General features: G+C 44.5%; 1 protein-coding gene across 1 annotated transcript; it reads right to left on the bottom strand.

The window, feature by feature from the left end:
* Positions 1 to 1,954: 1,954 nt before the first annotated feature.
* LOC105923192 lies at positions 1,955 to 11,875 on the bottom strand. The gene is made up of 4 exons (XM_036128556.1): positions 10,731 to 11,875; positions 10,180 to 10,279; positions 4,271 to 4,357; positions 1,955 to 4,087 (listed from the first exon to the last, which is right to left on the bottom strand). The coding sequence occupies exons 2-4, from the start codon at positions 10,254 to 10,256 to the stop codon at positions 3,232 to 3,234; spliced, it is 1,020 nt and encodes a 339-aa protein (XP_035984449.1). The 5' UTR covers positions 10,257 to 10,279; positions 10,731 to 11,875; the 3' UTR covers positions 1,955 to 3,231.
* Between the last annotated feature and the right edge of the window lie 3,704 nt (positions 11,876 to 15,579).

Genomic DNA, 15,579 nt, shown 5'->3' with positions numbered 1-15,579 from the left:
CCCCCCCCCCCCAGAAGCCCGATGCCTGAAGAGACCCCCAGAGCAAAGGTGCCCAAGACGGGCCCACACAGGGAAAGCTGCCTCCCCCATCCCAGGGAAGGGCAGAGAGGAGCCCCAGGAGACCCCCCAACAGCCACAACGCTGAAGCCCCTGGGATCCTCAGCGATGAACCTGTAGGCTCCGCCAGCAGCCAGCTACGCCTAAGCGGATCCAGCCATGGGCCCAGTGACCCGAGGCTAAGGGGTGCCCCATCCCCTGGTAGGGCCTGACAGAGCCACGAGGGCCCAGGCCCTGCAAAGCAGCCGCCAGGAGCGTGCCGGCACAGACAAGCACCCAGCCCACCGAGGACCACCAACGCACCAGCGGAAAATTTATGTTCAAAGTTTATAAACTAAATATTTAGTTTGGAATCATGACATTTATAAATGTATGAATGACATGGTGAAAATGTCACTTTCAAAAATGAACCCCCCTTTTGTCCCTCTAATGACTGTAACTGTAACACCCCATGTGGATTCCACCGTGTAATTCTATTTCTTTGTGCAGATTTAAATCATAAAAGCTCAAACTCATGAAAAAACATCAAAGTAAATAGATCTGAATGGACTTATTTTTTAATGTCTTATTGAATAAGTGAGAATATTATCAAAAAGTCCATTTGTTTCAGTAACCCAATTAACTGTTTGCTGTTTTAAATGTCCTAGTTTCTGTTTGTAAATATCATTTTTACTTAGATGTGAAGAAAACAAGACATTTAACATGATTATCACAATAAACTGATAAAAACTATGTTTTCAATAAAGGAATGTGGGCTTAGTGAAACCTATGTTTATTACTTGCTTAAAGGTAATTTCCAAAAGGTACTATAAACCTCATTATAACCCTGTATTTGGGTGAGGTTAAGTACGCTGCGGTTTGTTTTTGACGGTTGAATAAATTTACGCAGCTGCAGAACGTTTTCCCAGCAGGTCAGAAGTTCATGTGGTGAATCGCACTGGTGCACACAGCGTTCATTTTATGCATTCTGAGTTGAGCTTAAACCATCGTACCACATCTCTTTTCTGCGCTTGAAGCAGCAGATTATCTGAAAGCTGACGGAGATCAAGTGAGAAGAGAGAACCCAAATGCTCGTGTTCATGAACCTGAGCACCTCCGGATGGAAAACCTGGCTTCAGAACCGTTGGAGCAGCCTGAGGCTCCAGCTGCAGCAGGACTGTAACCCAGAGCTCTTTATAACTTAATAAGTTAATTATCATTTGCTTTTAACGCCTGTAACCAGGATGTGGGTCTGGGTGTGTGAGCATTGCTTCGAATCAGACCGTTTCCCGTAAAAGGAGAGTGAAAGTAAAAAGTACTAAAGAAGCACCAGAAGATAAAAGCTGAAGCCTAAAAACATCTGTAGAGCTTTATCCCTATTTAAAACTAGAAATAACGCTCTGGGTTCTGTTTCACAGTAAAGTAACATTTTATTTCCTATGGTCTTTTATAGTTAGCAACTCTTCATCCTCAGTTGTCAACCATTACACTTTGATTTATTTTAAATAGACTCATACAGCTTCTTTAACTTATGTTCAGATTTTCCACAGATTATGAGACTTTGTGATCTTAAGGTATTTCATTAACAAACTTCTAATCAAAATGTATTACAAAGAAAGCAGGTCTGAACATGTCAGCTTCCTGGGGAAGCGTAGAGCTACAGGGAGAGTCGTCTGCATTGTCCATGGCTTTGCTGCAATCCCTCATACTGAGCAAGCATGAAGCGACAGTGGGAAGAAAAACTCCCCATTAACGGGAAGGAAACCTCCGGCAGAACCAGGCTCAGTATGAACGGTCATCTGCCTCGACCGACTGGGGTTAATTTAATTTGTTGTATATTTGCTTCCTTTGTTTGCAATAATTAAACTACAGCCTTGAACAACGTTGTTTCTTTATTGGATTAAAACTGGCAGAAAAAGAACCATAATGACTTCTGAAGCTCCAACCGTATACATGTCATTGATTTACAGATCAATATGCAACTTGGAGTAAAGTGCTTTGCCCAGGGGCACATCAACAGGAAGAAAGAAGAATCAAACCCTGACAGGGATTTCACTGCTGTAAACCTACTGAAAAAGTGACTCATTTTGGATATATTTTGCTGCATAACAACTTCATATTGTAACAGTAAACACATTTTATAACAAGAGCTGAAAGGCAAAATGGACAGAACTGTAAGTCATATAAAAAACAAGATTTTTAGCAATATTTGACAGTAAACCTCCAGAATGAAGTAAGAGGAACTGAATGCGGGTCATTCCCCCCATGCTGTTAATTAACGTGAGTGTCCACATGTTTGTGCATAAAACAGTTACATATTAACCCTTGTATATATAATCAAATCTCAAATCATCTGCTTTATGACTTCAGATTGCCTGGACGCTTTCCTTTTAATGATACTCAGCCTGATAACTGGACGGCTTTGGGTTTGCTCTAACGGACCAAAGGACTCCTGGTTGCATCATGAACAATGTGTTCCTCCAACTTTATTAATCCCTCAACCTCTGAACATCCCTGGTTAACTCTCCTTTTTATGAAAATGTATAATTTTCTAGGTAACTTTAATTAAATATGCTGCAGTTCCTAAAACTTTCAGAGTTCGTAGCTTTGCAGGAGGACTGGCAGCTTTGATGAAGACTAGTTCAGTCCATATATCTGATAGTGTCTTATTGTCCATCAGGTGCTCCTTGTTGAAAGTCTGACAGATTAATGATCCTAAACCCAGCTGTTCATTACTCACAGTGTGATCTAATCTGTCTGAGATCATTCTTCTTCGGTCTGTAGAGCATCTGTGGGTTCCAGGACCTGCTTTGGGTTCCAGTCGTCATCGGATGGATTTAAAGAAGTAAACAATGTTTTCTCACAGTCCTGAATCAGTTCTGGGGCTCCACAAGGTTCTGGACTGAGACCTCCTCGATTCTCTCGTTACATAATTCCAGATATTGCACATACACATCTTTTGTTAAAACGATGACACCCAACGTTGTTTAATGATGAATCCTGAGAAATCTAACGGTTTCTGACACCACGATCTTTCAAGTATGGCTCCTGAATTTTGCCAAAACAAAAGTCTTTGTTCTTGGCTGTAGTTTGTGAAGAACCTGGACGTCTGCAGACATAAAGTTTGGTTCTCACAGTTGAAGAAGTTGGGGTGATGACGCCTGACAGCACTCGGTACGGTGTTTATGCCTCATCTCATGGTACCCGGCTACTCAGCAGGGCCTGACTGAACGTCTCAGGAGAACATGCCAGGGTGGTGCTGTCCATAGCACAAGCATACTGCTGCTCCAGGTAGCTTTTATCAAACTTGGGTCCAACAGATCTGTCCCCCAGACAGGCGTCCAGGTGGACGGTGGCTTTGAACCTGGACTGGAGCAGAACCAGAGACAGAGCCAAGGTGACCACAGAGAACGGGACGCTCTCAGCTTCTTCTCCTGGCAGGATGAACGGGATCACGATGCGGTTTGCTCCGATAGAGCCGTATTTCTTGGTGCGAGATTCAAAGCCTTTCCAAACGCCATCGTCTGGTCGTAGAGGACTAACTGTGATGTTTGGGATCATCTGATCTCCAGCCTTCCTCATGGAGTTCCAATGGTCCGGCAGTTTCTGTGGCCGATGCTTTTCATCAGGAACTGTACAGCCGTCCTTCTTGGAGCAGTAGAAGATCCTGTGCTCAGGCTTTAGTCTTCCTGAGGCGATGCCGTACGCTAAACCAGCAGAGACACAGTTCCAGGGAGAATACAGAACCACGTCGCTGATGGAGGCCAGAGGCAGCAGACAGCTGGCTGGGATCATGAAGTCTGCGATCGCTCCATGAGCTATAAAGGTGATGTCCACAGAGTCGCTGTGGTCCTTCTTCTCCTCCTCATCTATGCGTGCTTTCAGGAACTTAAACATGGCCACCAGCTTGGTGAAGGTGTGGGACTTTTCTCTGAGCCACTTCCTGACGGTTGGGTTGGTGCAGTTCTCCACAGCAAGCCTTATCAATCCGTTCTTTTCATCGGGGCTCTTGGTGCCGTCAGAGTTCTGAGCTCCTCTGAGCCGTTTCCTCCTGGAGAAAGATGAACCAACAAACTGAACGTCAGCTGTTTGACCAATCCTGAACCTTAACCTGTCCATCGCTATGAAGCACAGCTGGCCTGGTTCTCTCCTGCTCCTCCATCTGGGCATGCCCATTACAGAGGACAGCCTGAAATTGACCAAGGCTGTAGATTAATTACAAATACAGTCTTACCTGGACACTCTTTGTGATCCCCCAACAGGAACTGGACAGAGTATCCGGACAGGAGAAGCCAGGAAAATGGGGCTGAGGCGGTTGTTGCTGTGACCCGACCATAAAGAAGCACAGAGAAATGTGGGTTATTGGCCCTGAAAAGGTTTTAATTCCTTTATATCTGGCTTCATCAAATCATTGGAGACAATCTCAGGGGGCAGTTTTCTTAACAAGTTTAAATCAACAACAGATCGGCATGAAAACTCTGAAAATGGTTAGTGTATCTCATATTACTGCAAGGACATACAAAATCTGGTTCTAAAGACCTTTTACCTGTGTTCATCACAGCAGGAATTAATTTGAAGTGTATTCAAGGTGAATCCTGCAGGTGGCCAGTAGGGGGAGTATTAAGATGAGTTAATAAATTACAGACCTATATCTAATCTTCTTTTCTTATCTAATATTCTTCAGAAAGTAGTTGCTAATCAACTATGTGAACATTTACAAAGCAATGACCTACTTGAGGAGTTTCAGTCAGGCTTCAGAGCTCATCATAGCACTGAAACAGCTCTGGTGAAGGTCACTAATGATATTCTCATGGCCTCAGATAATGGACTTGTATCTGTACTTGTCCTGTTAGATCTCAGTGCTGCATTTGACACAGTTGATCACAATATTCTCCTACAAAGACTTGACCATACTGTAGGGATTAAGGGGAAAGCATTAGGCTGGTTTAAATCTTATCTGTCGGACAGATTCCAGTTTGTTCATGTTAATAATAAATCTTCCTCAAACTCTAGGGTCACCTGTGGAGTACCACAGGGTTCAGTCCTTGGACCAATTCTCCGTCCGTCTGTCCGTCCGTCTGTCTTCTTCCGCTTATCCGGGGTCGGGTCGCGGGGGTAGCAGCTTCAGTAGGGAGGCCCAGACGTCCCTCTCCCCGGCCACTTGGGCCAGCTCCTCAGGAGGAATCCCAAGGCGTTCCCAGGCCAGCAGAGAGACATAGTCCCTCCAGCGTGTCCTGGGTCTTCCCCTGGGCCTCCTCCCGGTGGGACGTGCCCGGAACACCTAACCAGGGAGGCGTCCAGGAGGCATCCTGACCAGATGCCCGAGCCACCTCAACTGGCTCCTCTGGACGTGGAGGAGCAGCGGCTCTACTCTGAGTCCTCCCCGGATGACTGAGCTCCTCACCCTATCTCTAAGGGAGAGCCCAGACACACTATGGAGAAAACTCATTTCAGCCGCTTGTATCCGGGATCTCCTTCTTTCCGTCACGACCCAAAGCTCGTGACCATAGATGAGGGTAGGAACGTAGATCGACCGGTAAATCGAGAGCTTCGCCTTTTGGCTCAGCTCTCTCTTCACCACAACGGATTGGTACAGCGCCCGCTTCACAGCAGACGCTGCACCAATCCGCCTGTCGATCTCCCGCTCCATCTTCCCCTCATTCGTGAACAAGACCCCAAGATACTTGAACTCCTCCACTAGGGGCAGCACATCCTCCCCAACCCGGAGAAGGCACTCTACCCTTTTCTGGTTCAAGACCATGGTCTCGGATTTGGAGGCACTGATTTTCATCCCGGCCGCTTCGCACTCGGCTGCGAACCGCTCCAGTGAGAGCTGTAGATCACGCCCTGATGAAGCCAATAGGACCACGTCATCCGCGAATAGCAGAGACGCAATCCTAAGGCCACCAAAACGGATCCCCTCAACACCTTGGCTGCGCCTAGAAATTCTGTCCATAAAAGTTATGAACAGAATCGGTGACAAAGGGCAACCTTGGCGGAGTCCAACTCTCACCGGAAACGAGTCCGACTTACTGACGGCAATGCAGACCAGACTCTGACACCGGTCGTACAGAGACCTGACAGCCCTTATTAAAGGGCCTGGTACTCCATACTCCGGGAGTACCCCCCACAGGATCCCTCGGGGGACACGGTCGAAGGCCTTCTCCAGATCCACAAAGCACATGTAGACTGGTTGGGCAAACTCCCATGCCCCCTCCAGAATCCTGCTGAGGGTGTAGAGCTGGTCTAGTGTTCCACGGCCAGGACGAAAACCACACTGCTCTTCCTGAATCCGAGATTCGACTATCTGACGGACCCTCCTTTCCAGAACCCCTGAATAGACCTTACCAGGGAGGCTTAAGAGTGTGATCCCTCTGTAGTTGGAGCCCGGTAGGACTCCTTCTTCAGCTTGACGGCTTCCCTCAACGCTGGTGTCCACCAGCGGGTTCGAGGGTTGCCGCCGCGACATGCACCGACAACCTTGCGGCCACAGCTCCGACTAGCCGCCTCAACAATAGAGGCGCGGAACATGGTCAATTCAGACTCAATGTCCCCCGACTCCCTCGGGACGTGTTTAAAGTTCCCCCCCGGAGGTGGGAGTTAAAGCTCCGTCTAGCGGGGGACTATGCCAGACGTTCCCAGCAAACCCTCACAATACGTTTGGGCCTGCCCGGTCGGACCGGCTTCCTCCCCCGCCATCGGAGCCAACTCACCACCAGGTAGTGGTCGGTGGAGAGCTCCGCCCCTCTCTTCACCCGAGTGTCCAAGACATACGGCCGCAGATCAGATGAAACGACAACAAAGTCGATCATTGAACTGCGACCTAGGGTGTCCTGGTGCCAAGAGCACATATGGACACCCTTATGCTTGAACATGGTGTTTGTGATGGACAATCCATGACGAGCACAGAAGTCCAACAACAAAACACCACTCGAGTTCAGATCAGGTGGGCCATTCCTCCCAACCACGCCCCTCCAGGTCCCACTGTCATTGCCCACGTGAGCGTTGAAGTCCCCCAGCAAAACGAGGGAGTCCCCAGGAGGGGCACTCTCCAGTACCCCTTCCAAGGACTCCAAAAAGAGTGGGTAATCTGTACTGCTGCTTGGTGCATAAGCGCAAACAACAGTCAGAACCCGTCCCCCCACACGAATGCGGAGGGAGGCCACCCTCTCGTTCACCGGGGAAAACCCCAACGTGCAGGCACCGAGATGGGGGCAATAAGTATGCCCACCCCAGCTCGGCGCCTCTCACCATGGGCAACTCCAGAGTGGAAGAATGTCCAGCCCCTCTCAAGGAGACTGGTTCCAGAGCCAGAGCGGTGCGTCGAGGTGAGTCCGACTATCTCTAGTCGGAACCTCTCAACCTCGCACACAAGCTCAGGCTCCTTCCCCACCAGAGAGGTGACATTCCACGTCCCAAGAGCCAGCTTCTGCAGCCGAGGATCGGAACGCCAAAGTCCCCGCCCTCCACTGCTACCCGTTGCACATTGCACCCGACCCCTTTGGCCCCTCCGACAGGTGGTGAGCCCATCGGACGGGGGACCCATGTCGCCTCTTCGGGCTGAGCCCGGCAGGGCTCCATGGGCAAAAGCCCGGCCACCAGACGCTCACCAACGTGCCCCACCTCTAGGCCTGGCTCCATAGTGGGGCCCCGGTGACCCGCGTCCGGGCAAGGGAACACGAAATCCAATAATCTTGCTCATCATAAGGTAGGGTGACCATATTTTCATTTGGGAAAACCAGGACACCTCGGAGCGGGGGGGGGGGGGGGGGGGTGTTGTAAGGCAAACGCGGCCGAGGGGGGGGGGGGGGGAGAAGAGACAAGCGCGGCCGACAACCGCGAGGGAGGACTCTATCTTCTGATTAATAACAGGGCTGCCCACACTGACGCGGCTCTGGGATTACGTCACACACAGCGTGACGTACCAATGAAGGTAATTTCAAAAACAGGACATTTCCTCACTTTATAAAAAAAACCCGGGACGCCCGGGACAGGACGTGAAATACGGACATGTCCCGGGAAATACGGACGTTTGGTCACCCTATCATAAGGCGCATTTTGGGCTGCGCTTTGTCTGGTCCCTCACCTAAGACCTGTCTGCCTTGGGTGACCCTACTAGGGGCTTAAAGCCCCTGACAGCATAGCTCCTAGGATCATTGGGACACTCAAACCCCTCCACCATGGTAAGGTGGCAGCCCAGGGAGGAGGGACCAATTCTCTTTACTATATATATGCTTCCGATCGGCAAAATTATCAGACAGCATGGGATCAATTTCCACTGTTATGCTGATGACACTCAGCTATATTTATCCATAAATCCTGATGAATCCAATCAGTTACTTCGACTGCAGTCATGTCTTGATGACATTAAAAGCTGGATGACTTTAAATTTCCTGCACTTAAATTCTGACAAGACAGAAGTTGTAATCTTTGGGCCAGAGTCTTCAAAAAATAAAGTTCTTGATCAATCACTTAATCTGGATGGCATTAACTTGGCCTCTGGTAATAAAGTAAAAAATCTTGGTGTTATTTTTGACCAAGACATGTCATTTAAATCCCATATTAAACAGGTTTCCAGAGTTTCCTTTTTTCACCTCCGGAATATCGCCAAAATTAGAAACATTCTGTCCAGGGGTGATGCTGAAAAACTGGTCCATGCATTTGTTACTTCAAGGCTGGACTATTGTAATTCTTTACTATCAGGAAGTCCACAAAATGCAGTTCAAAGCCTTCAGCTGATTCAAAATGCTGCAGCAAGAGTTCTGATGAAAATCAACCAGAGGGATCATATTTCTCCAATTTTAGCTTCCCTTCACTGGCTTCCTGTTAAATCAAGAATAGAATTTAAAATTCTCCTTCTCACATCTGTGCTTATTACGCAAGGTTAAAACTCATAAATTCTGCTAAAAAGTCATGTTTTTTAGTCCTTTTAAAAAGTCTCAGTTAATTTTACAGTTTTATAAAATAGACACTATAAAGTTGTAGCAGCTAAAATCCTATAATTTAGGCTACTGGTTGCTGTTCATTAAAGGCGTTGGTTTTATGTGCGCTCAATTAAGATTCAGGTTTCAGTTTTTATTTTCTATTTGGTCCAGGAATTTTGACCAACATGTGAACCATCCAGTATCATATTACAAGCAGATATTTGTTTAAAATATTTAAAAATCTACCTTATCTACCGCAGGAGATGAAAATAGAAAGGAAATATAATTTCTGTGATCTTGTATAAGAAATAATCTGTGGACTTTAAAATCAGCCTGCCGTCTATTTATCTCAGTGATCTGGAGGGGAGGATCTAGTGGGAAGTTCCACTTTAAGTGGGAAAGTTTTATGAATGCCTTTTTCATGTTGGGACTTCTGGGGATTTCCTCTGACTGCTGGTTGGACAGCCCTGCAGAAAGCTGAGCAGGAAGGTTTTCTCAGCCTGGATGCTCCTCCTTCAGTCTGTCTGTGAGGATCATATAGCAGGATTATTAACTAAAGTATCTGAGGACTCTAGTTCAATTGAAAAGCTTCTGATTTCTGCGCTGTTGTCTGTAAACGGTGTGACTTCCTGTAAGTCTGCGGTTGGAGTAATTCTTCAGTAAGCCTGCAGAGGGAGACAGCGAGCTGCATTTAAAGCCAGAGACTTGTTCCTGGAGGCTGAATGATCCAGAGGCGTTCATTTCACTTGAGGTAATTCAAATACGAAGGGGTTTTCATCTAAAAAAATTAAATGGAAATTTAATTTTGAACAATAAGGGATATAGGGATTTAATTTTAGTGTTTTTTACACAGACATAATTGTTTTTCCTGCCTTGTGTTGAACCAAGTGACTGAGAATCAGACTAAATCAATCTGAGGAGGAGTTTGCAGAAATTGCAACTCAAAGAAATCAACTGATATCAAAGAGATTGCATATTCTGTTTGATATCAATCTCCTTGTTCCAGCCTTTGTATCTTTTAAAACGGCCCTTATTCTGTGTTTTTGATTTTGTTATTGATATTGATGTGTTTTTGTCCATTTATTTGTATGGTGACGTTGAGTGTCCAGAAAGGCGCCTTTTAAATAAAATTATTATTATTATTATTATTATTATTATTATTATTATTATTATTATTATTATTATTATTATTATTATTATTATAAAATATTAAACTCACAGATCCTCCAGGAGCCTCTCCAGCTCCTCCATGGCAGCAATCAGGTGCATCAGACTGTGGGTCGTCTGGTCGCTCATAGCTGGTTTATGCTCAGGAACCACTAGGAAATTATAATTTTCATAGATTATAACAGACAAAGTGATGGTTGCTGCCTGAAATCAGTTAGTATGTCAGTAAATATTAAAATAATTAACAGAAGTACGGATGTCTGTGTTAATCTGACCTTCAGGTGATTTTGTTAATGTTTTAGAGTAAAGTTGTTGTTTTTATTATTATCATTACCCAAGTGAACAATGACATCCTACTTTACCTATCAAAACTATATTTTAAAACACAAAAACAACAAGAAATAAGTTCACATATTCCAATTCACATAAGAAAATGAGAATCTAGACAACTAAACTAACAAGTACGTTTTAACACAGTTCACAACAGAAAAAGAACCAAGAAAATCGTGGTTAAAATTATTTTTTATTGTTAAATACTTAAGTAAATATTATGAGGTAATGAATGTAATAAAGTTTTAGAGGCGGATCTTTCTGCCTTCTTACCTCTCTGGATGTAGTCAGAGACGCTTCACGCCTCCTGAAACACCTGTGGACTTAACCTGAAAGTGGACATATGCTTAAATAGAAAGAGAAAGGAAATCCCCTTAGGGTGTGTTCATAAAAATGTATTTCTTTGTCTGAAAGAGAAAGCAACTTTTTCTCTCATTATAAAAACATCTGTCACATTCTGAGATACAGAAACAACTGAAAGCAGCAACGTGATGGGCAGGGTTTGGGGGGCGGGGGGATTGACCCAGTGGTCAGAGCAGGCCGATGCATCCTGGAGAGGCCACAAGCTCCCCGGTTCAAATCCCACAGATTGCCACTCTGGGTCCCTGAGCAAAACCCTTAGCCCCCGGTAGCCCCCCAGGCGCCGCCCCACTGCTCCCTGATGGATGGGTTAAACGCAGAGGATGAATTTAACTTGAATGGATGTTGCAATGAACAATAAAGATGATTAATAATAAGGTTATGATGTGAGGAGCTACATGGAGACAACAGCAGAACAGTTGTAGATCCTCAATACATCATGTTAAAAATGGGAAGTTAAATCATGGGTCCTATGTTAAACTCTTTAGTCTGAGTCAGAATAAACAGATTGGTGTTTCCTTTATTAACTAAACATTCAATTCATCTCTGGCTTTATATTAGCTGAGCAGAAAATGAACGTGTGCCACGCTGAGATCATGCTGAGGTCATGTGACGGTGAGAAGCTGCAGAACCGGTTTAGATGTAAACAGGTCAGGAATAAATAAAAAAATCCCACAGCCTTTAGAGCACTTTCCTGTAAACTGTTGGTTTATTGTAAAATATGTTGTGCAAAGATAGGTTTAGTTGGTTACAATAATTATTAATACATTTAGTCATTTTAACGAAAATGACCATGTCAGAATCCTGCCTGATCCTCAGGAGTCAACAGCCAATCAGCTCGCAGTCTGTCTGTTATTGTTTCATTATTACTATTATGAGGATGGGATCATGGGACAGCAGATGAAGGAGTGAAACTGAGCTCAGGTTTTCTCAAACAGGAAGCGCTGCTCACATTTACATAGTAAACACAACTTTTCTCCAAAATAGAAGATTTTATCAAAAGAATACTTCCAATTAAAATACTTCAGTCAATATACTTTTTAAACAAACCGGTAATATTCAACTAAACTAAAGTTAAAATAAAGAAAATCTGAAAAATATCAAACTAAATGTTGATTCACAACCTTTAGTTTATGAGACTGAAACCATTAAATTATGTAATAATCTAACAGTTCAGTTTACTTGTTTGAAAACCAGTTTGGAGGAATTTGGAATAGAGTCAATTAGCTATAAAACTAATTAAAGTGTAACTCTTTAATTTTTTTTCATACTAAACTGTTTACATGGATGCCCTCTATTGCAGTCTTCGTGTCCCATCATTATTTTGACGAATTATTTTGTTTGTTGAAATCCAACTTTTGTGTCTAAAACTGTCCATGTAGCGCCCTCCTCAGGTTTTACAAATGTACTGCATTTAATTTCAAATCAGTGTTGCTATTGGCCCAAAAGAGATGATGTCACCCAGAAAAACTGACATCAGCAGCTCTACCTCTGTGTGGTATCAAAGCAGCTCCAACTCCTACACCTCTGTCGGGAGATGGAGCTGGAATAGCAAGCTTTGCGATCTATCGTCTGTTGGGCACACGTCCTTTAGGAGGATTTTTAAAATTTTAGATGTGGACGGAGTCAGGCTCTGGTTGTTTTCACACTTTAAAGCAGAACCGTGTAAATTTTGACCCAAGTATTAGCTTAATCTGAGATAAATGATTTATCAGGTTAATATAGAGAATGGGGCATGAATTGATGCTGCTTGCCGGCTGCCCTTCTCAAAAACTCGTCTATATAACATGAGAGCGTTGGATCCATTGCTGGTTGGGTCATGTGACCTAAAACCCCGCTCTAGGTAACAACACAACTAAACAGATATGGCACTTACCTGATCAGACATAGTTTTGATTCTCTGATGTAGGATTTAACCCAGAGGGGTGGATGTGTATCTCCGAGTAACTCCACAACTTCTCAGTCTGTTGATTTAAACTGGTCTACTATAAGGGTCCAAAGCACGGAGGGAGACTGTTTAATTTTGCAACATTGCAGTTCTGCCAGTGGCCTGCAGGGGCGCCAGACCTGGAAGTTACAGGTCCAGTGCTCCTAGTGGCAAAACGTTATACAGCGCTGTGTTAAGAACAACAATTAGTTTGTGTTCAAACAACCAGTTCACAATGCACAGCAGAAGGAAAAACAATTAATTAAATGATATTTTTAGAATAATTTTAACAATTTTGTCACCTCTGGGTTAGCACTGCCTCTGACTGCAAGGGAGGGGGGTGGCTCATGGTATGAAGACTTGCTGTCCACATACAATCGCTCTGTTTGCACGCTGGTCCTCAACAGCAGCATTGGAGGGACACCCACACCGTGGAGACAGCTACCTTGTTCCGAATGGGTTCGGACGCCCACAAACATTTGCAGGAAAGCTGAATCGAGACGGAGCGGAGCGATCTTCTCTTCTGCAGCCAGGCCAAGCTGAGAGTAAAAGCTGATCTGAAGTCAGCCACTGCAACCGGCACAGGCCCTCACCAGAAGCAGCTACGCCATGGAAGCCAAATGGAAGTCCCCGCTTCCACATGTTGCAGCCCCGCAGCGCTGAGTTTCCTACAGCCCAGGAACCCGGAGCCGCCTCCTAACAGCCACGTGTCGAGCTAGCCGCCTGCTCTCTGTCGCTTATCAGACAACCAGCCGTCACCCTGATTCAACTGCTTCCAACTGGACTCCCCAAAGTGAACCGAACTGACACAGAGGCACAGACAGGTTTGGCAGAGTTAAGCAGGGAAAGTCAAATGGTTTATCTAAAATGGTTTTACTGTTTTGTTTTAAAGCCCGGGAGCTTACAGGATAGTTCCCGCTAGCTATTTTGAATTCATGCTATGCTGATGTAGCATGAGTGTGTTTTATGGTTATAACAAACTATTTCCAAAGGGGTTTTATACATTGATGGGATATTAATGTTTATGTTGTCCGGTCCACTGATTACGACCAAAATACAGCTTTTAGCCTTTTAAAATTAGCACAGAATGTCCACTAGCATAATGCTATTAGCTTCCCAGGTAACATTCATGCTACCACGCAAGAAGGGTTTGTTTCAAACATAAGGCTTTTTTTCATTTCACTCTGCCATTTTTCGATAGTGCTATGCGCATTATTACCACATTAATATGGAACATTACTGTCAATTTAATATTTTTTGAATAATTTAGGATTAACCCATTTATCGACAGATCACTACAGCGACCCGTAGATTCCCAGAGGAATAATCACAACAATTCAATTACATTTTATTTATATAGCACCAAATCATGAAACATGTCATCTCAAGGCACTTTACAAAGTCAAGTTCAATCATATTATACAGATTGGTCAAAAATTTCCTATATAAGGAAACCAGTTGATTGCATCAAAGTCCCGACAAGCAGCATTCACTCCTGGGGAAGCGTAGAGCCACAGGGAGAGTCGTCTGCATTGTACATGGCTTTGCTGCAATCCCTCATACTGATCAAGCATGAAGCGACAGTGGGAAGAAAAACTCCCCATTAACGGGAAGGAAAACCTCCGGCAGAACCGGGCTCAGTATGAACAGTCATCTGCCTCGACCGACTGGGGGTTACAGAAGACAGAGCAGAGACACAACAAGAGAGACAAAAAAGCACAGAAGCACACATTGATCTAGTAATCTGTTCTACATTAGATGATAATAGCGGGTGATCTGTCTTCTCTGGATGATGTCACAGTTAACGGAACGCCATACCAGGTGTACCTACTATGAAGAAAAAGAGAGAGAGCAAAAAGTTAAAGCAGAAATGACAACACATAATGCATAATTGAAGAACAGTAGAACTCTATAGAGTGAGAAAATTAGATCCTGATATCCTCCAGTAGCCTAAGCCTATAGCAGTAAAACTATAAAGGTAGCTCAGTGTAACATGAGCCACTCTAGTTATAAGTTTTGTCAAAAAGGAAAGTTTTAAGATTAGTCTTAAAAGTAGACGGGGTGTCTGCCTCACGGACCAAAACTGGGAGTTGGTTCCACAGGAGAGGAGCCTGATAGCTAAGGGATCTGCCTCCCATTCTACTTTTAGAGACTCTAGGAACCACCAGCAGACCTGCAGTCTGAGAGTGAAGTGCTCTGTTAGGAACATACAGGGTAATCAGAGCTCTGATATATGATGGAGCTTGATTATTAAGGGCTTTATACGTTAGAAGAAGAATTTTAAATTCTATTCTTGATTTAACAGGAAGCCAATGAAGGGAAGCTAAAATTGGAGAAATATGATCCCGCTTGTTGATTTTCATCAGAACTCTTGCTGCAGCATTTTGGATCAGCTGAAGGCTTTGAACTGCATTTTGTGGACTTCCTGATAGTAAAGAATTACAATAGTCCAGCCTTGAAGTAACAAATGCATGGACTAGTTTTTCAGCATCACTCCTGGACAGAATGTTTCTAATTTTGGCGATATTCCAGAGGTGAAAAAAGGAAACTCTGGAAACCTGTTTAATATGGGATTTAATTGACATGTCTTGGTCAAAAATAACACCAAGATGTTTTTACTTTATTACCGGAGGCCAAATTGATGCCATCCAGATTAAGTGACTGGTTAAGAAGTTTATTTTTTGAGGACTCTGGCCCAAAGATTACAACTTCGGTCTTGTCAGAATTTAGATGTGTCATGATTCAGCCTGTCTGCTGCACCATGCACAGACTCAGACACTTTCCACCTTCCATACAGCTCCAGTCTCTGGTTCAGTAATCCTCCACACCTGTCAG

This window comes from Fundulus heteroclitus, chromosome 3 (assembly GCF_011125445.2).
Source record: "Fundulus heteroclitus isolate FHET01 chromosome 3, MU-UCD_Fhet_4.1, whole genome shotgun sequence".
In the NCBI taxonomy this organism is placed as follows: Eukaryota; Metazoa; Chordata; class Actinopteri; order Cyprinodontiformes; family Fundulidae; genus Fundulus; species Fundulus heteroclitus.
Note: the sequence above shows the minus strand (reverse complement) of the source record. Positions and strands in the feature narration are given on the sequence as shown.